This window comes from Solanum dulcamara, chromosome 4 (genome assembly GCF_947179165.1).
Source record: "Solanum dulcamara chromosome 4, daSolDulc1.2, whole genome shotgun sequence".
NCBI lineage: Eukaryota > Viridiplantae > Streptophyta > Magnoliopsida > Solanales > Solanaceae > Solanum > Solanum dulcamara.
The window spans coordinates 38,283,513-38,308,373 of record NC_077240.1 but is presented as its reverse complement, the minus strand read 5'-3'; the positions used below and the strand labels follow the sequence as shown (position 1 = coordinate 38,308,373).

Genomic DNA, 24,861 nt, shown 5'->3' with positions numbered 1-24,861 from the left:
CTACTATCCATAAATAGCTGCTATGCATTAACTACTCTACAGCTAAAGTTGATGTATCAAATACATAACTTATGTATCAGCAAAACTGATTTTTTTTTGAAATCGACTTTGGTTTGAATTGATGCTCTATTTTTTCCATTTGAGACGATGCTCTATTTTTTGGCTTGAATCTTCATGAACATAACTGTTGTTTTTTTTAACAAATTAATCCATTAATTAGATTAGTAATTCATTTAAAGAACCAATCATACCTTATATTAAGAGACTATTCATAAATAGCTGATGTGCATTAACTATTCTACAGCTAAAGATGATGTATCAGATACATAACTAATGTATCAGCAAAACTGAAAAAAATTTTGAAATCGACTTTGGTTTGAATTTATGCTCTGTTTTTTGGCTTGAATCTTCATGTACACAATTGTTGTTTTTTAACCAATTAATCCATTAATTAGATCAGTAATTGATTTAAAGAACCAATCAAATCTTATATTAAGATACTATCCCTAAATAGATGATACGATGAGGGATGTATAGTAATTAGACTTTTCCATTATGAGATTTAGGTTTAGTTTATAAAAATCAAAGACGATCTGAAATAGGGCCCAAACGCACATGCACACAAAAGCTTGGGCTTAAGCCCATATAAAGAGGCAAAAATATACGAAGACCCGGCCCATGAACAGAAGAAGACTAGAAGAGGAACTCTTTCCTAAACCCTTGTCATTCACGGTCTCCTCTCCAAAATATTTGGTATATTTTATCTCTCTTTCTCTATGTACTTTCTCCGTTTATTCAATTATCATTGTAGGGTTTTCTGTAATAACTTTTAGGTATCTCTTTTGCAGTTTTCACTTTCTCAAGGATTTTTACCAACATGTCTCTAAGGCCAAGTGATAGGACGGAGGTTCGTAGGAACCGATACAAGGTTGCCGTCGATGCCGACGAAGGACGCCGCCGGCGAGAGGACAACCTGGTTGAGATCCGGAAGAGTAAACGAGAAGAGAGCTTGCTCAAGAAGCGTCGTGAAGGCCTTCAAGCTCAACAACAACAGTTCCCTGCTAATCTTCAAACATCCACCGTTGAAAAGAAGGTCAGTCTTTTTATTTGTTGTTATTCTTTTTTTTTTTCTTTTCAATTTGGGTCTTGTTTTATCAGTATATTGTGCATACCCATTTGGAATTTTAGCTATTTGTTTGTTAAGCTGAGAATCTACTAATTATAGTCGTTTGTGTTCTTTGATAAGCCATATGTTAGTCTTTGTTCAATCAATCTCAAATTATATTAGTTTTGTTATAACTGTGGTTGATAAGGGGATGCTCAGTTTGATGTTTATGGCTGAATCGGCTTCTGGTATATGAAATATGTATCATCTGTTTAAAATAATGAAATCTTATCAGGAGTAGAGGTCCTTTCTTTCTGATTTAAAGATAATTTTTTAAAATGATTTTAATCAGAAATCCATCAGTTGTCTCATAGTTGGGACTTGATTTGGTTTTGGGTCGTTCTATGCTTTGTGCTGATTTGGTTGTGAATCTGCTTTTCAATGATAACTAATTGTTGTTTTACAGTTGGAAAGTCTTCCATCAATGGTTGCTGGTGTTTGGTCAAATGATAACAATATGCAGCTGGAGGCTACCACACAATTCCGTAAATTGCTCTCTATCGGTATGACTAAGCCTGCTCCAGCTTCTGTTCTGTTAGTTTTATTCAATTTGCTTATCACTTGCATGCAATTTTGATTAACAGAAAGAAGTCCTCCTATTGAGGAAGTTATTCAATCTGGTGTTGTTCCTCGATTTGTTGAGTTTCTAATGAGGGAAGATTTTCCGCAGCTTCAGGTAGAGAGTGATGTGTCTTTACTCATTTGTGCTTTTTGCGTTTCGTGGTTGTAGCTTCATTCACACTTGCTTTATGCTTACGGTTTTGAGTTCATAGTTTGAAGCTGCTTGGGCGCTTACAAACATTGCGTCTGGTACCTCGGAGAATACCAGAGTGGTGATTGACCATGGGGCTGTGCCAATTTTTGTAAAGCTTCTGGGTTCTCCAAGCGATGATGTTCGTGAGCAGGTACGGTTAGAAATTGGCAGACACCTATACTGTACGGACTGAAGTTATGTTGATTAGTAGGCTGATTGTTTTTCTTTCCAACTATAGGCTGTGTGGGCACTGGGAAATGTTGCTGGTGACTCTCCTAGGTGCCGTGATCTGGTTCTTAGTAATGGGGCATTGGTTCCTTTACTGGCTCAGTTGAATGAGCATGCCAAGCTTTCAATGTTGAGAAATGCCACATGGACTTTATCAAACTTTTGTAGAGGCAAGCCACAACCTCCATTTGAGCAGGTAGGTTGGTTGTTGTCTGTTGGAAAGTTTTTATGCCTGCAATTTTTTGATTCAAAATATTGTGCTTTTCTTAAGCATTCAAAATGCCTCTCGTTGAGGATCATCTTATTTGGTAAAAGGAAATAACTTATTGGATGCTTTGCATGACTGATGACAATACGTTTGTCAGGTGAGACCAGCACTCTCAGCTCTTCAGCGGCTTGTTCATTCAAACGATGAAGAGGTGCTAACAGATGCATGCTGGGCACTTTCTTACCTTTCTGATGGTACAAATGACAAAATTCAAGCCGTCATTGAAGCGGGTGTTTGTCCACGGCTGGTTGAGCTCCTCATGTGAGTGGAATGTTCTAGTTTCTTATTTGACGTACTTATTTTTTATATCTAACGTTTGATTGAATCTGGTGTATATGTCAATTGATCCTCAGGCATCCGTCTCCTTCAGTACTCATCCCAGCCCTCCGTACAGTAGGAAATATTGTTACTGGAGATGACCTGCAGACTCAGGTATGTAGGGCTTAATGAGCTTTTAGAAGCTTTCAAGGTTGAATCCAAACACTTTGATGAATTGACCAATGAAAAAAGGAAAAAACACAATAAACAATAAAATGATTGAAAGGTGGATGCATCTGAGACATGATTTATTGAGAGTATATTTATTTATTCCTAGAATCAACATCAAGTTTATTGTTTTTAGTCCATTTCTCAACTTTACATCATTGTGCTTGGTTCCCTCCCGCGCTTAGTCTGGTTCCTCTGTGCGTCTGAGCTATATCTAGTACAAATACAATCATAGCTGTCATTTTTATTGCCTACACAGCTGCTCTTAGTTTACAATTTTGTGGAGAAGATAAATTGATTTTTATTTATTGTAGCATGAATTGTCAGTAGCATACTTAAATCGACAATTATTGATAGTGGCCATGTCAGTTGTGGACAGTGGACTTCTCTGTGCAGCAAGGCATATGAACCGTTATTATTTTCGTCTTACATCTAAAATCAGTGACTATCCAATCCTGTCTTGAAATGATACCACCACATTTATAATTTTGTCAGTTGAGTACCTTTGTATAGATTACCAGAAACAAACTGTTAGCATGTTATGGCACCTAACTTGACATGGTGGATGTGATAGAGTCAGAAAAATAAGATTTATAATCTGTATGCATGTAGCTTGACCTAATTGTTGACCAGTTGTGATTTCCATTTTATTCCACGTTAAGCATCACATTCAAACATTTTTCCATATATATTCCTGATATTAAGTTGAAAATTCTTCCTTTGTGGTATTGTTATGCGACAACCATCTTTTTTCTGGTCAATCAAACGGAAAATCGGATAGCTTTCAAATAGTTTAAATTGAATTCTTTAGGCAATTCTATTTGTTGACTGTTGATTCCTTTTTTTAAACTAAGAGTCAACTGATCAGATGAGTCTCTTCAAATTTTCGCACGGAAGATATTAATTACTCTACAACAACATACCTAAAGGGGGTGGGTCTGGGGAGGGTGGGCGGAGAGAACCGACCTACTGTTCTTGATCCCGTTATATATGCACGCCATTTTCTTAGTTACAAGAAGCGGGCTAAAGCCACAAAGGAGGACAAGATTCACCGATTAGCAAACCTTACCCTTACCTTGGTGACATGCGAAGATATTAATTACTCTGTTACCAATAATTTAACGATACTAAGGTCAAAGAAATGGAATACAATTCTTGGCACTTAGAACTGTCTAACTGATGTGTCTCACAAAATACAACCACTACAAGAACAGTGAAGAGGATATTGAAATGTTGTAAAATAGATTTGGGATTGTATTGGAATTTACTATCTTGTATTGAAGTGCCTTTACTCAAGTACTTTTTAAAGATAGTAATTACTGGACTCCCAAAACAAAAAAAAACAGTAATTATGGAAATTATGGCTGGCACTTGGTTGGGCAGATATTTTGTTACATTTTTTATGAAAGCAGGAGAATCTCACTTTGTTAATAAGAAATTTCAAGTTGTCTAGATTTAGTCTGAAATGCTCAAAGTTTGTGCTTTACTCTCCAATCTCATTTGGACCTTATACTTCTGTAAATTATCATAAGGTGCTACGAAGGCCTTATATGTTTATGAGAATCTTAAAATGCTCAACAAGTGTTTCCCAAGCTATGTGCTTTTTGATAGATGCTTCTAGCAGAGCTTGTTTTGCAAAATATGAGCTTGAAGTTATTTGGTTTTGTTTGAAACGAGAATTCATTTGGTACTTAAGAGAGTTTCATATAGCAGGTTGACTTTTTGCTGCAACAATCTTGTTGATGGGTTCTGCCATTTGATGTTCTACATATCCAGTTCTTGCATAACCCATATTTTAAAGGGAAAGAAATTTTAATCACCCTTGTAGAATGCCACTATGCCAGTGTCTTTGGATTGGCTTGCTGGAGATCATGAATTATTTGTCTTCCTTTATTCTGTCCTGTACAGCTCCTATAGTATCATCCTTCAATTTGTGGATGAATGCATTGTGCAAAGACCACACTGGAAAATGGATTTTTTCTTTCTTTATGTCTTCTGCTAAAATGTAACTGCGCTAGTCTTGCATATTACTCCTTTTTTGTTACTAATATCAACTATCTTCACAAACCAGTGCATTATTGAGCATGGTGCCCTTCCTTGCCTGCTGAGCTTGTTATCTCACAGTCACAAAAAGAGCATCAAGAAAGAGGCCTGTTGGACTATATCAAATATTACTGCTGGGAATAAGGAGCAGATACAGGTATATCCTCAAGATTTAAAGGACAGCTTAACATGGTTTATAGTCAGCTCTTGGATACACTGTTTGCATGTCTTCTAAGTTCTAGCATGTTATCTGAATCTATGGGTGGTTAAATTGGTGAATATGAGAGTATAATAGTATGTGTAGTAGTTGGAAATAGAAATGGAAATTTTTATGTTAAGGTGTTTTGTCGTTATAACTCCATTTCTCACTCCACCTAGTTTTGCTTTTATTTTTATGGACTTCTCATTTGAAGGAACCACGTGGTATTTGCCATGTATCTAATATTTTTTAATTTTTGAGCAGGCTGTAATTGAGGCTGGATTAATTAGTCCTCTGGCCAATTTACTTCAAACTGCAGAATTTGATATAAAAAAAGAGGCTGCCTGGGCTATTTCAAATGCTACTTCTGGTGGGACTCATGAGCAGATCAAGTATGTTACTTCCTTTGGGGGTAATCATATCTGTTATTGCTGATACTCTTACTGAATTCAGTGTTTTCTTGTTCTTTTGGCTATAGGTTTTTGGTGAGTCAAAACTGCATAAAGCCTCTGTGTGATTTGCTTGTGTGCCCTGACCCAAGGATTGTCACCGTCTGTCTAGAAGGTTTAGAAAACATATTGAAGGTTGGGGAAGCAGAAAAAGCCAATAGTGGAGGTATTAATTACTATGCTCAGCTGATCGATGATGCTGAGGGATTGGAAAAGATTGAAAACCTTCAGAGTCATGATAACAATGAAATATATGAGAAAGCTGTTAAAATACTGGAGACATACTGGTTGGAGGAGGAGGAGGATGAAACATTGCCGGCTGGTGATGGAACACAAAACGAGTTCAATTTTGGCGGAAATGATATTCAACTTCCATCTGGTGGTTTCAAGTTTGGTTGAAAGCTATTACATACATCCATCCTCCAAATTTCTCCCTTAACAGGTAGTTAGCATTGCACTCGAAATATTTGATCGGATTCCTTTATCTGCATCCTGTTTTCAAATCGAAAAACTTGAAGGCATTTTTAAAAATCATTCGCTTATCTGAAGTGCTAACATGTGCAGGCTGTGTATGGTGGATGAGAAGGGCAGTTTGAAAGATGACATGTCAAGTCGAGTCAGATCACCTCCCGAGTCTGGTCAGTCCAGGTCAAGAGTCAGTCGTGGTTGAGGTGTGCCGAAAAGGGGTCATTCCAAATGACGGTCGTAAATAAGACTGCGTGAAGAGTCTAAAAGGTAAAAGCAGTGGCATCTTGGGAATTTGATACACGATTCCCGTGCATGCTTGTATTGTTTGGTGAGAAGTATGAGAGTTATTATTATCAGTGAATTAACATCTCACTGTGTGGAGTCCTTTTTCCAGTCAGCACATGAGATGTATCTGCAGTGTGTCTGGAAAGAGTCGTCTATATTATATTTGAGTTGTCGAGTGAATGTGTTTACTTTGAGTCATTTCTTATAAAATATTGCTATTGAACACGATTGAGCAATTTTGATTATTCTTTGTCCTTAATTTTGGTTGCTCAAGTTCAAGTTACACTAGCAATTGGCAAGAGTTTGGAGCCAAAAAAATAATTTTTTTTTCTTCAAAATTTTCAAAAGGGTAATTAATTTGAAGATGAAACCAAAAGGGTAAAACCGCATGCAACCATGCGACTTATTCTTTTTCAGTTAATGGTGTTGGTCAATTGTTAAGGGTAAGTCGCTGGCTTTCATGTGATTTACAAGTCGTAGGGCCACGTGATTTACCTGACTTACTTTTAAGTTGTGGGTCTTGCTGCCTCTTTTCACTCTTACCCTCTAACCCTCAGCCCATCCCCTAACCCAAAAACATTTTTTATAAATTAGTTTTTATATTTTTTTTATAAATTTTATGAATTAAAAGTTTTTCTACTATTCATACGTTAATTACTCCTCAACAACTCCAAACCTCACTTATTTACCCAAAATTAATTTTCCATCCTAATAATTAAACTTTCTTTTAAGTTTCTCTTGTAAATTCTAAATAAAATAAAATTTAAATTTCAACTAGACATTTGATATTTTAAATCATTATGTTTAATAAATTTGTAAGGAAGTAAATCTTGTTGAATTTGCTTAAAGAGCATTTATCTAAGCTAAGTTTAGTTAATCCTACTATCTTGGATTCTTAATCCGATGGGAGATCTTGGCTTTATTTAAAGCTTTAAAAGAGTGGGTGACAGGGGACGCATGAGTGTTGGATAATGAAAAGAAGGTAGAATCCAATTGGAAACCTTAATTCGAGAGATCAAACTTGCAAGGATAATATCGTAAAGTCTTTACAATTTGAATAGAGAAATTAATTTTATCAAAATCTTTTGCAACTTTTAAAAAATAAAATTCTTATGAAAAATAAATCTTCCCAATTCTCTAACTTAATATACTCATGTAGTTTTGAATAGTTCTTCTACTCGTTTGGGTTATTTGAAGAAGTAGAATGATATTCTTGAAATCAAAATATTTAATAATGCCTTTAATAACATTTACTTATCATGCTTGTAAGAAATAATTATACTTAAAAACATGTCATTTTAAGAAAATAAAGAAGTACTATAGTTAAAGAAGTTATAGACTTAGAAGTTGTTGCTACATCGTCACTGTTACTAATGATTACATATATGTTGTTAAAACATGCTAACTTAATATAAATAGTTTAGTGGCATAGCCATAATTTTTGTCAATGATGTATATACTTTAGAACGAGTAAAAAAAAATACCTATATAGTCAGATTATCAAAATTGGCTACAAAATAATCATACCTCATCTCATATATGGGTTGGGATCTTCAAGGTACCACTAAATATTAAAAGACAACGTTTTTGTATTTAAATTCATGGCAAGAAGTCAAGAACAAGTATTATCTTGTCCTCAGCCTCTAAGTTTGAATTGTTGATTTCTATGTAGTGCTCCAAGTTGTTCATATTCTTTCCCTGTTCAATATCAAATTAACTAACTATCCAAAATAAAATATCTCAAACAGAAATTTAGAAAATATCAATGAATAAACTAAAGAAGATGTAGGACAAATATATTAACTAATAGCTTCATAACTACAATTGCATTCGACGACACTTCATCTCTTGAAATGTTTTCATAATACACTCATTAGAAATATTTTTAAACACTTTTTTTCTACATAAGACACTATGCATCCATCTAAGAATTCATCGTCCATTCGATTCCGCAAATCATTCTTGATAAACTTCATAAAGAAAAAGCTCTTTCAATTGTTGTAGTGGCGACGGGTAGAAGCAAAGCAAACTTCACTAAAAGAAATACAAGATAATAAGTTAAATGCTTCTTTGTCTCAACCAACTTTCTTGAAAGTTCCCCAAGTCCACTCAAATTGGAGAACCTTTTATCAATATCACGAACATTAATAATGTAATTAGCAAGCTGATTCTCAAGAGCTCTCATTTTGAATTCATCAAAGTCACCCGAATATAAATCAGCCATTTTCATTATCCTTTTTATGTCAAAATTAGAAAATGAATCAATTGGATTCAAGCAAGCTACTCCATTAAGCAAATCACTTGTCACCTCATTGAAACGACTGTCAAGTTCTTGCAACTGCCAATCAATAATTTTATAGAACACATCCACACGATAATGGTGTAAAGTAGTATAGCCAACTACTTTACATTATGATCTTTCAGAGTTAGCATATGGATCATCATAATTGGGTAATGGAATGTCATGCTTGATACAAAATGCATCTACCTTTTCTTTAACTGAATCCCATCCAATATTTTTTTAAGAGAGTATCCCATTCATTATTTCTTAAAGTTTGCAATCTTGTTTTTGCTACCTTTACAAAAATCATGGTATTCGCAATATCTTGCTCCTTTTTCTGTAATGACACATTAAGATCATATGTGATTCCTAAAACATCAGTCATCAAAATGCAATATGAAAACAATCTCAAACGTTTGATAACTTTTGAGAAATTTTGATGTGCTTGCTCTTTTTTTCAAAGTACTTGCATTTACAACAAGAGTATCAAGTACATCAACAATAGAGCCAAAACTACTCATAAATTTTCCAAATGACTTGTAGTGAGATCCATAACGAGTATCACCGGCTTTAATAAGACCAAGTTCTTGATTCAATCCTCTACCCGTTTCTAGTTCATCCATATCCAATGCCTCTTGGAGTTTTTTTGGTTGAGGTTCTCAAAATTTATCCACACGTTAAAAAAAGATCCCAAAACATTTAAAATATTTAAAGCCAATAGTATAAGTTCTTCAACTTGAATACACTTTTTAGAAACTGCGACAAGAGTCAATTGAAGTTGATGAGCAAAATAATGGACAGAATGAGCTAATCTACTTTCTTATTTAATCAATGTTTTAAGACCACCTAACTCACCTTGTATATTTCTTGCCCCATCGTAACATTGTCCACATACATAAGATAAACTCAAAGAATATTGAGCAAGTACATCCACAGTTGCTTTTTTAGAGATAAAACACTAGTATCTTGGAAAAATAAGGTAAAAGGAATCTTTGAGAGTGGAATGAAGAATAGGGGATTTCTATTTCTTTTTTTTGGTTATAAATATTTAATTAGAGGTTAATTATGAAGAGATGGGGTTGAATTAGAATATTTAAAAGTTTAGGGTAAATATTAAAAGATAAAAAACTTTTAATAAACCCTAAATTCCATTCATTTACTCCATTTTTTAAACTTCTGTTCTCCATTTCCCTCCCCTCTTCTCTTCTCTTTTCTTTTCTCCATTTTTTAAAACGTTCTTGTTCCTTTTTCCTTCATCTTCTTCTTCCTTAACGTCTTTACCTTTTTTCTTCTCCGTTTTTCTTTTTATTTTCAAACTTTTTGTGTTTTCATCTTCTTCTTCTTCGGATGTTGTCATTCTCATTTTTTTCTTCACTCCGATTTGATTGTGAAAATTGTAAAAATAAATTGATGAAAAGAGAAGAGAAGAGAAGAGAGGATATGTTGTTTATATAAACATAAGTTGTTCAAGCAACCAAGAGATGTTGTTTAAACAACCCTAAGTTGTTTAGTTCAAACAACAAAAGTTGTTTAAACATCAAAAATTATTTAAACAACCAAAAGTTGTTTAGTTCAAACAACAAGAAGATATTTAAACAACTCTAAGTTGTTTTGATATTTTTTATGATTCTTTACTTAAAACAATGAAAATATTTTAAATATCAGCTAGTTGTTTGGAGAAATATAAAAATATTTGCTAATTATTTTGGAGATCGAGATATGAAAATATTTGTTTGTTGTTTAGATAAATGTTTAAACATCTGCTAGTTGTTTGGAGGTGATGATGACGTGGAGGAGGGGAGGATGGGGCTGAGGGGTGGATGAGGGGCAGGGAAAAAAAGAGAGGGGGTATTTTGTAAATTAAAAAAATTGTGGGTTTTAAAAATATGTTATTATCACTAATTAAAAAAGAGTCCCTTTTATTTTATTTTCAAGACTTGTGTCCAATATTTTTTATTTACACTCTCAAAAGTCTCTTTTAATTCAATCTCCCTAGTATCTGTAACATGAACAAGTCCAATAAAAGTCTCCATCACAAACTCCCTTTTGTCAACATATCATAGACAAATAGCCATTTGCTCTTTGCGTGACACGTCTCTAGATTCATCAACCAATAAAGCAAAATAGTCACCATTTATATCCTCTATTATAGCCTTAATCGTTTTAATCTTACACACAATTACAATATCGTTCTGAATATCATGAGAAATCATTTTATTATTTTTTGAAGCTTTTTCTAACACAAAAGATTTAATCTCATCACATCTAGCAGCATACCAAGAAAGAACTTCAAAAAAATTACCCTTGTTCAATTACAATTCACTCTCATCACGACCACGAAGTGCAAAACCTTGAGCCAAGAAAAGTCTTACCACACCGATTGAAGTGAACTCGATATTCATGCTTACTTTTATCATCCAACTTAAAAAATGTGGCCTGAATGGATTGTTGTTCTCGCATTAGATCTTCACACTTTCTTTTGGATTGATTATGAACACTATTCGGTGGACCAACATGTGTAGCAAAACTATTCTTTCTATACTAATTCCTGTACCCTTTTGTCAAAAATACATTACCACCACCTTGATGAATGCTTTTGAACAAAGTGGCACAATCAGTGCTTTCAGAGAGCCAAAACAGAAGAAGCAAAGAAAGTGAAGAAGAAGAGAAGATGAGAGAAGAGAAGCTGCTCAATTTTGATCCTTTTGATTTTGGGGCTACAATGCCCTAACCTCTGCACACTGCACAATGATATGTATATATATACATCTAGTTAGCTACTAACTAACTAGTTACTAACTAATTGTTAGTTAGTTAGTTTTAACTAGAATTAGTAAAGGACCAAATTACCTCAACTCCTAACTTCTTATTCTAACCTCCCTAACTACTTTCTTGTATCATAACACTCCCCTTCAAGCTAGGAGGTGCAAAGATATTCAAAACTCCTAACTTGGACAGAAGATATTCATATTGAGCTCTAGACAGTCCTTTTGTTAGTATATCTGCAGGTTGTTCTTGAGTTGATATGTAGTTTACTTTGATCAGTCCTTGTTGTAGCCTTTCTCTAATGAAGTGACAATCAATTTTTATATGCTTTGTTCTTTCGTGATACACTGGGTTTGCTGCAATCTGGATTGCAGCTTTGCTGTCACTATATAATTGTACTGGTAGCTTAACTCCAGCTTCCACTTCCTTCAACAATCCAAGTAGCCATACTAGCTCTGACACAGTAGAAGCCATGCTTCTATATTCAGCTTCAGCTGAACTTCTTGATACTGTGGTCTACTTCTTGGCTTTCCATGATATTAAGGACTTGCCAATCTTGATCATGTAACCTGTGACAGACTTTCTGGTGAGAGGGCAAGCTGCCCAATCTGTATCACAGAAGGTAGTGACCTGACTATCTGAGTGGCTGGACAGCAGAATGCCTTGTCCAGGTTGTATCTTTAGGTATCTGACTACTCTTAGTGCAACCTCCATGTGGGACTTTTTTGGCTGATTTAGAAACTGACTCAGTGTTTGAGTACTGAAAGATATGTCTGGTCTTGTCATATTAAGATACAGTAGCTTACCTATGAGCTTCTGATATGCTGCTTGATCTATCATAGGATCTTCTAACTCTCCTTGATTCTTATTTACATGCTCATCATATTGCCTTGATGTGAGTTTGATGTTGGCATCTACAGGTGTTCCTGCTGGCTTGGCTGCAGTCATCCCTACTTCTGCTATAAGTTCAAGCATGTACTTCCTCTGATGCATAAGTATACCTTCTGTGGATCTTGTAAATTCAATCCCCAGGAAATATTTGAGCTCCCCTAAGTCTTTCATCTTGAAGACTCTTTGTAAGGCCTTCTTTGTTTCTTCTATCAGCTTCAAGCTGCTTCCAGTTATCAGCATATCATCTACATACACAAGTACAATTGCAATTCCTTCTGTTGATTTGCTGATGAACAGGGAGTAATCATATTGACTTTGTGTAAACTTAAGAGAAATGAGAGCTTCAGTAAGTTTGTGATTCCATTGCCTAGGAGCCTGCTTGAGTCCATATAGGGACTTTGTCAGTCTACACACTTTCTCCCCTTGACTGACAAACCCCTAAGGAAGTTGCATATAGATTTCATCTTCTATATCCCCATGAAGAAAGGCATTGAAGACATCCATTTCATGGATGTGCCACTGTTTAGAGGTTGCTATGGATAGAATAGTTCTCACTGTTACCATCTTCACAACAGGAGAGAAGGTCTCTTTGTAATCAATACCTTCTTGCTGACTATAGCCCTTTGCAACTAACCTGGCTTTGAACCTTTCTATTTCACCAGTGGACTTATATTTAATCTTGTAAATCCACCTGCAACCAATTGGCTTCTTGCCTGCAGGCAAGGTGGTAATTTCCCAGGTATTATTGCTCTCTAATGCTTGAATTTCTGCTTACATAGTATCAACCCATCTTGAATCCTTGATAGCTTCTGCATAGTTGGCAGGTTTTGTCTCAGTGGAGGTAGCAGCAATGTAGCACTTATAGGAGGGTGTTAAATGAGAGTATGTAACATAGTTGGACAAGGGATAAGGAACATCTTTGGTTGCATTTAAGGATACAAAATCTTTTAGCCAGAGGGGAGGCTGTTTAGATCTTGTAGATTTTCTAGTGACCTGTGGAGGAGCAGGAGTTTGTGGCACAGTAGGACCACTTGCATCAGAGTGAACCTGCACCTCAGAGATATCAATATGTGCCTCAGGTTGCTGCTCACCACTAGTATCAACAGCTTGGTCAGCAATTGGTGACACCACATAAGCTATGTGAGGAACATCCTGAGCAACTACAACTGACTCTTGCAGTTTATCTACAAATATTGGCTGATGAGCAAAACTATCCTCAGTGGCAAATGGAAAGATATCCTCCCTAAAGATGACATCTCTGCTGACAAAGAAGGACCTGTGGAGTAAATCAAATAGAATGTACCCCTTATGCACTTCAGAATATCCCATGTGAACAACTGATTTTGATCTGGGCATGAGTTTATCATGTTCAGTAAGATTCTTTGCAAAAGACAAGCAACCAATAGTCCTCAAATGAGATACCATAGGTTTGACACCATATAGTCTTTCATAAGGAGCTTGAAAACCAAGCACACTACTAGGAAGCCTGTTAATTAGATAAGCTGCTGCCAGTACACAGTGCCCCCAAAACTTTATAGGTATTTTAGCTTGAAACCTTAAAGCTCTTGTGACTTCAAGAAGATGTCTGTGTTTCCTCTCAGCAACACCATTATTTTGAGGAGTGTAAGGGCAAGATCTTTGATGTATAATACCTAGTTTTTTAAACAGACTATCACAAACTGAATTAACAAATTCTGTACCATTATCAGATCTTAGAACCTTGACCACTTTGTCAAACTGAGTCTTAACATACTGCAGAAAGATTTGAAGAGATACACAAACATTTGATTTTTGTTTCAATAAAAATAACCAGGTCATTCTTGAAAAATCATCAACTATTGTAAGAAAGTACTTGTTGCCATCAAAGGTAGGGGTATTGTATGGTCCCCAAAGATCAATATGTAATAAGTCAAAACAATTACCACTACTAGAAGGAAAAACAGATCTGGTTTGCTTTGCAACTGGACACACTACACACTTAGAAATCTGACACATAGTAGTTTTATTCATAGTAAACATCTTAGCCAATACTGTTGAAGATACATGTCCAAGACTTTGATGCCATAGTTCCATGTCTTTGACTGAATCATTGCCTCTGGAATGAGAATAATATGTATCAACAGCAAGAGCAGACTCCTTAGTCTTACTAACAGTGCTTTGAGTTAATTGTCTCCACAGCAGATATAGGCCTCCTTCTTCTTTACCAACTTCCTTCACCTTCCCAGTGTAAAGTTCCTAGAAAACACATAAATCAGGGAAAAAGGAGACTGAGCATCCCAATTCCTTTGTTATTTTGCTGATAGACAACAGATTATATTTGAACTCTGGTAGATGGAAGACATTAGTAATAACACTTCTAGCTGATAGACTACATGAACCAATATGTGTTACTTGTGTGGTGCCCCCATTTGGTAAACATACATCCTTAGGAATAGCAAGCTTTAACACAGATTTCTCTTGTAACATATCCAAATTGTAAACCATATGGTTTGTTGCACCTGTATCTACAATCCACACATCACTATTTTCAGTGACAAGAAATGCCTTACCTGCAACATTTGCCTTGTTGCCATCAGATGGAGTGATATTTGGCTTGGATTGTTGACTCATCATTTTAAGGATATGATCATACTGGTCTTTTGTGAATGTGCAGCCCTGAAGTAATTGTTTGACATCCTTTTCAGCTTGACTGATAGTATTATTGGATGTAGAAGCTTCACTTTGGACTGACTTTGTGTTGTGCTGTGAAGTGATGTTTCTTCCCCATACTGATTGATCATTTACATTGGTGTTCAAACCATAAGAAAAATGAGCCTGCACTGGTTGCTGAGATTGATTAGACAGGATAGGAGCACCAGAGTAGGCTGTGTTTGCACTTTGTATCTTTCTCTTGGACTTAAAGTCTGGTGGATAACCAACCACCTTATAACAAAATTCCTTGGTATGACCTCTACATTTACAAAAGTCACAGATTAGGTGAGTATTTTTCTTGAATCTCTGACTACCACCTGAGTCACTTTTAGAGTACATAGCAGTTGCCTCCAGGATGGAAGAATTTAGACCCAAGTTACTTATGCCTGTAACCACAGATTTTTGACTCTCATCCCCTGCTATCATAGCATACGCCTGATTGATAGTTGGTAGTGGATCTATCATAAGAATCTGACTCCTAGCTTGGTGATATGAATCATTTAGTCCCATTAAGAACTGATATAGCTTTTGTCTGTTCATATGAGCTACAAATCCTCTGGATTTCTCACATTTACAGCAAGGTGATGGCACCAAAACTTCAAACTCATCCCACAAGGCCTTTAGCTTTGTGTAGTATACAGCCACAGAAGCAGTCCCCTGCTGTAGAGTAGCAATTTCTTTGTGTAAACTGTAGGTTCGTGATCCATCTACTCTATCAAACCTCTCTTCCAGATCAGTCCACACATCTAGAGCATTCGAAGCAAATGCTATTACACTAAGTAGGCTTTTCGAAACTGCATTCATTAGCCATGACAGGACAACAACATTCACTCGTTCCCATTGACCCCACAGTTCTTCAGTATACATTTCTTTCCTGCATGTTCCATCCACTAAACCTAGCTTGTTTCTTCCTAACAGAGCTAGTTTGATTGACCGATTCCATAGAGTATAATTTTCCACACCACTCAGCTGGAACGATATAATACTAATTCCACTTACATCCGTAGGGCTAAGAAATAGGGGATGATTATAGTCAATACCTTGCACGTTGCTACTTGCAGAGCCTCGTTGAACATTGAAGTGGTTTTGATTTAGATTCTGAGCTGACTCAGTCGTTGGTTCACCTGCCATTTTCTTCAAGCTTTTGGAATTTTGTTGCGGAAATCACTGTTGATCGTAGCTTTTAGCTTCAATGGAGCTCAGATCTACAAAACAATCTCAAAAAAAAACTTTGACGACTTTGCAAATATGCCTTCGACTTGTAGCTGAAAATCCGGATACCTCCACACAGTAATCACTGTGATATTGCTCTGATACCATGAACAAAGTGGCACAATCAGTGCTTTCAGAGAGCCAAAACAGAAGAAGCAAAGAAAGTGAAGAAGAAGAGAAGATGAGAGAAGAGAAGCTGCTCAATTTTGATCCTTTTGATTTTGGGGCTACAATGCCCTAACCTCTGTACACTGCACAATGATATGTATATATATACATCTAGTTAGCTACTAACTAACTAGTTACTAACTAATTGTTAGTTAGTTAGTTTTAACTAGAATTAGTAAAGGACCAAATTACCCCAACTCCTAACTTCTTATTCTAACCTCCCTAACTACTTTCTTGTATCATAACAACTTTCTCCTTTAAATAACAAGGTAAGCAATAAACAACATCTCTACTAGTATTGTATTCCAACCAATCAGGATATTCATTAAACCATGTATTAACAAAACGACATGGTATTCCAGAAAAGACAGTTTGAGGAAACTGATGAGTCCGAGGTTGGCAAGGACCTTTTATAATGTATGTCCTCCTTATCTCATCACGAATGTTTGGATGGTAACTCAAAATTGAAGTTCTTTCAGCCGGATCAGCCTTTAGGTCATTCATATCAAATTCTTGTCTCTGGAAAGAGTGACATGGTATTTCTATTTGGTCAACATTTTCATCTTGGCATAGTTGATTTTTATTTTAAGACGCCGTATTTGTTTTGTGTACTCTACGAAAATATTTCTCCAAGCTCATTGAAACGTCAAATTGAAATTAATTGCTAAGTTATCAATTTGTAAACAAGGCTAAGAAAAAAACAAATATGAAATTAATCTCTTCAAAGCAAAAAGATTAAAGAATGCATACAAATAATTTCACCAAAAACAAAACAAAACTAAAATAAAGGGTATAAAGAACTAAGGAATACCTTTTCTCACTACAATGAATGTTGAGGAAAAAAATATAATAATTCTTAATGGCTTTCGGGCTTCTTAAAACTTGAAAAGGGGTATGAGAAATTGAGAATTGAGACGAGAGAAGAGGAATTTTGCTTCTCTTTTTGAAGAAGTAGGGAGAATTTTGAAGAAGAAGAGGAAAAACTAAAGGGTAAGAATTTTGTTTAATGACTAAGTGGTATATTATTTTTTAATTTAAAAAAATCAAAAGAGGACTTTTTGTTTTTTAATTAAAGAAAAACTGGAACTGAAGAAATCAAAAGTTCCGTTTTGTTTAAGAAATCAAGAGTTCTGTTATTTTTTTTAAAAACAAAACGGAATTAAAAATTAAGAGTCCTACAATATCGATATTTAATATATATATTCACAATTTTTTTTCAATAAATGTTTTTCATCTGACCACCCTACGTAAGATGTAGTTCCGCCCCTGAATAGTCCTTAAAACCATTTTAGTAGAAGTCACTCCTTATTGATAGTAATAATTAAGTAGGTAACTATTGAAAGTTTAGTCCTAATTATACATGATTAAATAAAATTTAGACTTATAATTAAGAGAAATCAATTCATTTCTTTAATCATTGTGGGACATTGTACAAACAAAAATTTAGGACATGAAAAAATAGAAGAAGGACTAAATGTCTACACATTAATGATAGAGATTATCGTTTGCCTCGACGTGGTTATTGTTGTTTATGTGTACCCATACCACACATGATTGATACGTGCGGCCTTATAGTTCTTCGCAGATTGTTAATGTCCTGCAAAATTCATTATTATTAGGTTTTTTTAATAATTTAAAAATATTAACGTTTTGTAAATTAATTTATAAAAAAATATAAAAATTAATTTATAAAAAATGTTTTGGGTTGGGGGGTGGACTGTGGGTTAGGCAATGAGGTGGGGTAGAAAATGGTGTGTGGATGGGCGGGGGTGGGAAGAGATAGCAACGCCCACGACTTAAAGGTAAGTCGCATGAAAGCTTGCGACTTGTAAGTCGCATTGTAAGTCGCATGGCATTATGCGACTTGTAAGTTGCATGTTATTCTTAACAATTGTCTAGCACCATTAACTGACAAAGAGCAAGTCGCATGATGACATGCGTTTTTGCCCTTTTCATTTCATCTTCAAATCAATTGCCTTTTTGAAATTTTTGCAAAAAAAAAAAATACCTTTTAGTTCCGAACTCCAATTGGCAACATAGATATCAAGATGAATTGAAGTTTCTCTGGTTTTGCTGTTTTGTTCAAGCCCTGGTTGAAAGATATAATAAAATTTGGGTTTTAGTTTTGTTTCGGATTTTCAAAAAATTAAAAATTGAAAACACCGGTCTGTGTGCATATTATTTTTATAAGAAAAAAATATTATATTTTTGATATGTGGATCAACAAATGAATTAACCAAGATTAAATAATATCTATATTTTGTTTTGAACATGATATCAGGTATGCAAGTTTATTGCGTATTATGCTTTTATAGAAAATTATTAGGGGTCATTTGGTGGCTGCTAAAGTTGTGCGGATATTAGTAATGTAGGAACTAGTTATGAGATAATCTATATATTATTTTATGCAGAAATTAATTATTCATGTATTAGTTAAATAAATACATTCGTTATTTCACTCTCTATCCTGTATAAAATAATACATAATTTTTCTCATAACTTATATATGTATTAGTTATGTGAGTTTTTTAAATTATAAACCAAACATGATATTAATTTTATAAATAAATAATTTATCTTCTAACTAGTTATCAATCATAATATTACTTATATAAAATTTAATATCTACATAACTCATTTCCAATCTAGCTGCCAACTATCCTCGGGTGTTTGACAACCTCAAATATGCACTACTATCTCATTAGTGATGTTTATTATTTTCACTAGTTTCTGGTTACATGCTCCATGGCAGTTAGTACATGCTTTAAAAGTATAAATATATTTAAAATGTGCATTCGATTCAAAATAAAACTGGAAGAGAATAAACTCATTGATAATTGACCATCATGGTTTGAATTCCAACTCCCTTTGAGGACATAAAGAGTCACGGCTGAATCAAATATATTGATGGCCTAAAGTCAACAATAAATTGGAGGTTTTAATTATTTTTTTTCAATTTAAAGATTATTTTTCTATTTTTTTAAGATACAAAGTTGTTAATATATTTCTTAAAAAAATATTTTGAGATGTAAAGTTGTTTCTTTATTTTACATGAATTTTTTTACTTTTTGTATAAATAGTACAACTTTCTCCGTTTTAATTTGTTCGTTTAATTTTGAGTTGACACGAAATTTAAAATTTAATAAAACTTTTGAATCTTGTAGTTTTAAACTAACAATATGTAAAATACTCTAAAATCTTAAACATAACATGTGGAAAATTAAAATTAAAGAGTTGATGAAGCGAAAATATTCTTTTGAGAAAAATTAAAACAAATAAATTAAAATAAACAATACAAAATAGTTTTTAAAAAATCTATAATAATTCTATTATTTCTAAAAAAATAATCTTGCACCTCACTTCTATTAGTTAGCTTAGATTGAGAAAGCTCCGTTCAATAGAACTTAGCCATGTGTATATAGACCGAAATGGTCTCACCATGGCCCTAGTGTGTCACTTAGTTAGCATTTGTAGAACAAAATAAGTAGGGCTGATTGGGAATTGATAAGAAATCGAACGGGCATTCAAAGTTGGACTCAATTTTTCTGGGATCAAATTTGAGGACTTAAGGCAAATGCCTTATTTTTAATGGCTAAGAGCCGGCCCCGCAAAGAGAACGTACGTAATTATAAAATTGGAGTTGAGAGGGGAGAGGTAGAATGTGAAGTACTAGAATGAGTACAAAATAAAAATTCAAACTAAAAAGTTTTATAGGTAGATATTCATATACTTCATTAGATATATATTCTCAAGAATTAAACTTGTCATACAACTTAAAGAATCATAAAATTCAAAGTATTTTACTCTTTTTTATTTGTAGTTTTAGTGTCAAAATAAATATTATTTTCTTAGAACACTCAACAGAAATATAAACATGAGCAGCAAGAAGCAAAGTTTTATTCTCTATTTACACCAAAAAGAAAAATTGTCATATATTTTCCATACGTTCAACCCCCAAATATATCCAAATGTAACTCAAACAATCAAAAAATAAAAAGGTTATTTACTTCTCTAAAAACCTCCATTCATTGCCCTCATCTAGAAGAATGTATGATTTGATTTTCGAACGGAATCAAAATATGAACACACTTAAATTTATCAGATACCTAATTATTGGATTAGGTGAATTTCATTTGTTTTTTTTTCTCTAACATGCAAAAACAATTAAAACCATTAATATATGCTATTATGACACAGTGTTTATACAGAAAGTATAATACATATGAAATTAAAAACAATAATTTTATAGGGCAAGAGTTCAAACATTATTAAATATGAGACTATAAAAATGCATGAAGAATTCTTTGCTTTTAGCTCCATGCCTCCCTTTACTGCCATTTTTGATATGCCGGATGTCTAGTGAGTTTGATCTTTTTATAAAACAATGTATGTTTACATTAATTTTTTCAACTAGGGAAAATAAACTGTAATCACAAAATAAATAAAAAGTAGTGATTTATTTAACAAGATTGTAGATATAGTCCTATTTGTTTTCTTAATTATTTTTGTGTTTCGAGGGCTGAAATAATATGTTTTTCAATTAGGATGATGTGTATCTTTTTGAGATTTATTTGATCCCCATGAAAAGAGAATTTTGTGGATCTTTTTTAAAGTATTAGATTGTCAAGAAGAGTCCGGTCACATCTTGATCTTTATTTCACGACTTTAAGAAATTTCGAGATGCCTCTTCAAGGGAATATATTACCCTATATATAAACATGATCTAGGGTTTAAGGTAGAGTAACTTTCAAGAACCCTAGTATAGATAGGGATCGTCTTGGAGAGCCACAAAATTTTGATACCTACAAATGTCCCCCTACTTCAAGTCTTGCCAAAGTGTTGACTTGATGAAGCTCAAAGAAGAAACTTGAAGTACGTATAAAAATGGACCTTTTATCTTTGCTGTTTTATCGCTCCAAATTTGTAGATTTGATTCGTGAGAAAAGATAAATGACAAATTTAGTCCTACTGGACATGCCAAAATTTGTAGACAATAGAATTTGCTTACAGAAAATAATAACTAAGATATAAAACTACGTAACAATCGTAATATTTACTTTCAAATATGAATATTACAATCTCTTTGAGTCCTCTGATTCTTCTTTTTGAATATAAATTCAACGATTTTTCAGCTTGATCTTGAATTTCGATAAACTAGATTTCTTGAGTATTTGAACCGGATTTCTTGAGTGCTTGAACTTGTATCTTGTAGAAAAATATACGACGTTTGATCCATGAGCTCTCTTTTACTTCTTGTTAGAATTCTCGTTCCTTTTTTGAACTATGAGGACCCCTATTTATAATTGTAGGGTGAAAGAGTTGTGATAATGAAGAACTCTTTTTGGCCAATCAAATAAGTTGACATGACCATATTTGATTGGTTGGAATATGTCACTTGTATACGTGACATATTTTTGTTGGCCTTTAATTTGTTAGGCATGTTATGTCATTTTTACATGTGGCTTATTGACTTTCTATCATGTCGACCTTGACTCATTGAGAGTGGCACCCACACTAATCCTCCGGTGGGAGAATCAAAACTAACCAAACTAGAACATAGCTATAGACCAAAGCATGTATTTAACGAGTGGAAATAACTTAAAATATAGTTTAAAAATTGAGTTTTAAAAACTCAGAAAATTAACAAACAAAATGCAAAAATTACTCCCTAGAACATGATAAAGTTATTGTACCAAAACTTCTAACTAAAGGTCTAAGATAAGGGGATGCAACCCCCAAAAACTAATTATCAACTAAGAGTCTAAAAGTTTGAGTCCGTGAATAAAATGACTAAGAACTAGGATAAATCCACGGCAGTCCAAAAGAACTGACTCACCCTTGAATTCGACGATCAACTATTCCTATTTGAGGTATCTCAACAGCCGTTTGAATATGTCCTGTATTAACCAAAGACATAGCAAGTACAGTATCTGTATACAACCACAGTGCATTGGTAGGATCACGCTGATGTTTCTAATAAATGAAATATGAATAAGAACTACAACATAGTAAGAAAATAATATATATGATCACATCACAGTTATGCCAACTCTTAAATCATTATATAGGTAAACATATTCAATCACAATTCAACAGTCATAATGGCCCTCTCATGGAATTCATACCCAAACTGTTAGTGTACCGGCATGGTATCCATTCCAATAGTAAGTGTCGGTGTGGTACCCGATCTAATTGTACCAATGGATTTCAGATTCAAATGTACCGGCATGGTACCCGATTCAAATATACTGACTTGGCACCCGATCCAATATGAATTCACACATCACAATTACAACCACAATAAATAGTACACACTTGCACAAGTAATAGATTCATTTCATGCAATTTGATCATAATATGTCATTTTAATTCATGTTCTTTTCTTTTTCCTAATCATATATTATACATGAAATACTAATCAAGTAGTAAACATGCACATATAACACAAACGGGAAAAACACAACTATCATCTACCTCGAAACAAGCCTTGAAAACTTTTAAAGAACTGGAGCTTTCTTTTTTTTCAATGATTTGGCTCATTCTTGGCCTACATTACTCGAATTTGTAAGACCTCGGAAGTCTAAAAGATGGAACCAAGGAGAAATTACTCAAAATGTTAACTGGACTCAATGTTACGCTTCATTCTATGACTCATAGAGATGAGTCGTAGAGGGAGTCTTTGCACCTGTCTAGAAGTATCCTCAGGTAAGGTCCTATGACTTAACAAGATAAGTCGTCGTCCTGTTGACGAGTCATAAGGAAGACTCATTTTAAAAGTTTAGAGACTCTAAGTTTGCAGGTTTCAAGACCTATAGGACGAGTCCAAATGATGACTCATAGTCATGAAGAGAGTCGTAGACACGACTCATACAAGAACTTCAGAGACTTAAATTCAGGACTTTTTCTCAAACCTGCAGGACGAGTAAGTTGACGACTTGTAGACATGATGACTAGTCGTAAAGTTGACTTGTAAGAAAACTCTTGAGGCTTGTTTTTCAGGATTTTTCTCAACCCTGCACTACGACTCAAGTCTATAAATCGTAGACTTGAGAACGAGTCGTAAAATTGGATTCATAGGTCAAAATTCCAATTTTAATAAAGGGCAATTATGTCTTTTTTCAAGGTTTAGTTCAATGTACCTAGACACTATTATAGCTAAGAAAAGTTTATATATACCTAACCCTTCAGTTTTTCCTCATTCATCTAAATTCTCCCAAGGCAAGAACTCAATTCTCTCGAGGATTCTTCTCCAAGCTACAAGCTAGGGTTTCAGATTTTCTTCAAAGTTTCTTCTCAATTCTAAGTGATTTCAATCAAGGTATGTGGGGATTGATCCATGAGTTTCTTTCACCCATGGAATCCTAAAGTTTTCTCCAAGTTTTCTTCAATTTTCAATGATATGTTAACCCTAGTTCTAATAAATTGCATTAGGCTATTTCAATTTCATTTTGAATTATTATCAATGATTATTCTAAGCATGTTTTACATGATTTTCATAATTTTAAGTTGAATTATGAATTCCCATGCATAAAACTATTTTCAAGTTATAATCATGAAGTTAAAGATGATTTTCATGAGTTGATTATGAGTTCAATGATTTTCAAGGAAAGTTCTATGATTTAAAGTTGAGATTATGATTTAATGATGGAAAGTCATGATGATGATCAATTATGATCCAATATAGTTATTATGGTATGATAAGTACAATTCTCACATGATCATGTTTAAAGATGGCGATAAGGCCAATTCTCACCGAAGTTGTGAATTCGTATGAATCACTAAAGTTAATGAGCTACTCCTAATATATTTTATAATGATGAATTGCTAGGTAGTTACTATCTTTCCCTATAATTTTTATGATCATATTTTAATGAATTTCATTGGAATATTAATCAAACAAGAGGACTTCTAGGTTGGTATCAGTCTGATAACGCAGTTAGTTACCCAAGGGAATCCTAGTACCAACCTAAAGTTCCAAACTACGTTACCCACATAGGTTTCCGTCATGTCCTAGCTAGTGGATCCACATATAGCACAATTGAATTGATTGAGTACCATGACAGATTATACCCTGACAAGGTAGCCTCCCCATTCTCGATGTTGGGATCATTGGATTCCATATTATAGCTCGCATGGTCTTAAAATGTCGGTTAAAGGTCTTATCCCACACAAGTTGAATGTTAAGCTATGAGATTTACTATGAAGTTTTATGATGCATTGACCATAGGTTTTCATATGTTTTCAAATGCCTTTTAAGCCTTATTCATGTTCATTATGTTAGTCATGGATCTTATGTCATATTGCTCACGTTCTTTTACTTGTTCATGCATATTTCACATACTTAGTACCTTTTATGTACTAACACATATTTTGTCGATATTTCTCATAATGTAAGAACGGACGACACTCGCGACCATCCTATTCATGGCTGGAGTTGCTTTAGTCCTTACAACTTGGTGAGTCCTCATTCCATCAAGGAAATGAATTTCTTTTTACATTGCTACTTT

General features: G+C 34.1%; 1 protein-coding gene across 2 annotated transcripts; it reads left to right on the top strand.

The window, feature by feature from the left end:
• Positions 1-714: 714 nt before the first annotated feature.
• Positions 715-6,604, top strand: LOC129887336 (importin subunit alpha-1a-like). 2 transcript variants are annotated; one of them, XM_055962399.1, is made up of 12 exons: positions 715-753; positions 865-1,093; positions 1,572-1,668; positions 1,750-1,841; positions 1,939-2,070; positions 2,158-2,343; positions 2,513-2,676; positions 2,769-2,847; positions 4,973-5,101; positions 5,408-5,535; positions 5,622-6,034; positions 6,157-6,604. In XM_055962399.1, exons 2-11 carry the CDS (start codon positions 878-880, stop codon positions 5,989-5,991), a joined length of 1,593 nt encoding a protein of 530 aa, XP_055818374.1. In that variant the 5' UTR covers positions 715-753; positions 865-877; the 3' UTR covers positions 5,992-6,034; positions 6,157-6,604. The 2 variants fall into 2 exon arrangements, with proteins under 2 accessions (XP_055818374.1, XP_055818373.1); XM_055962398.1 differs by having other exon boundaries at positions 731-753; positions 849-1,093.
• The last annotated feature ends 18,257 nt before the right edge of the window (positions 6,605-24,861 follow it).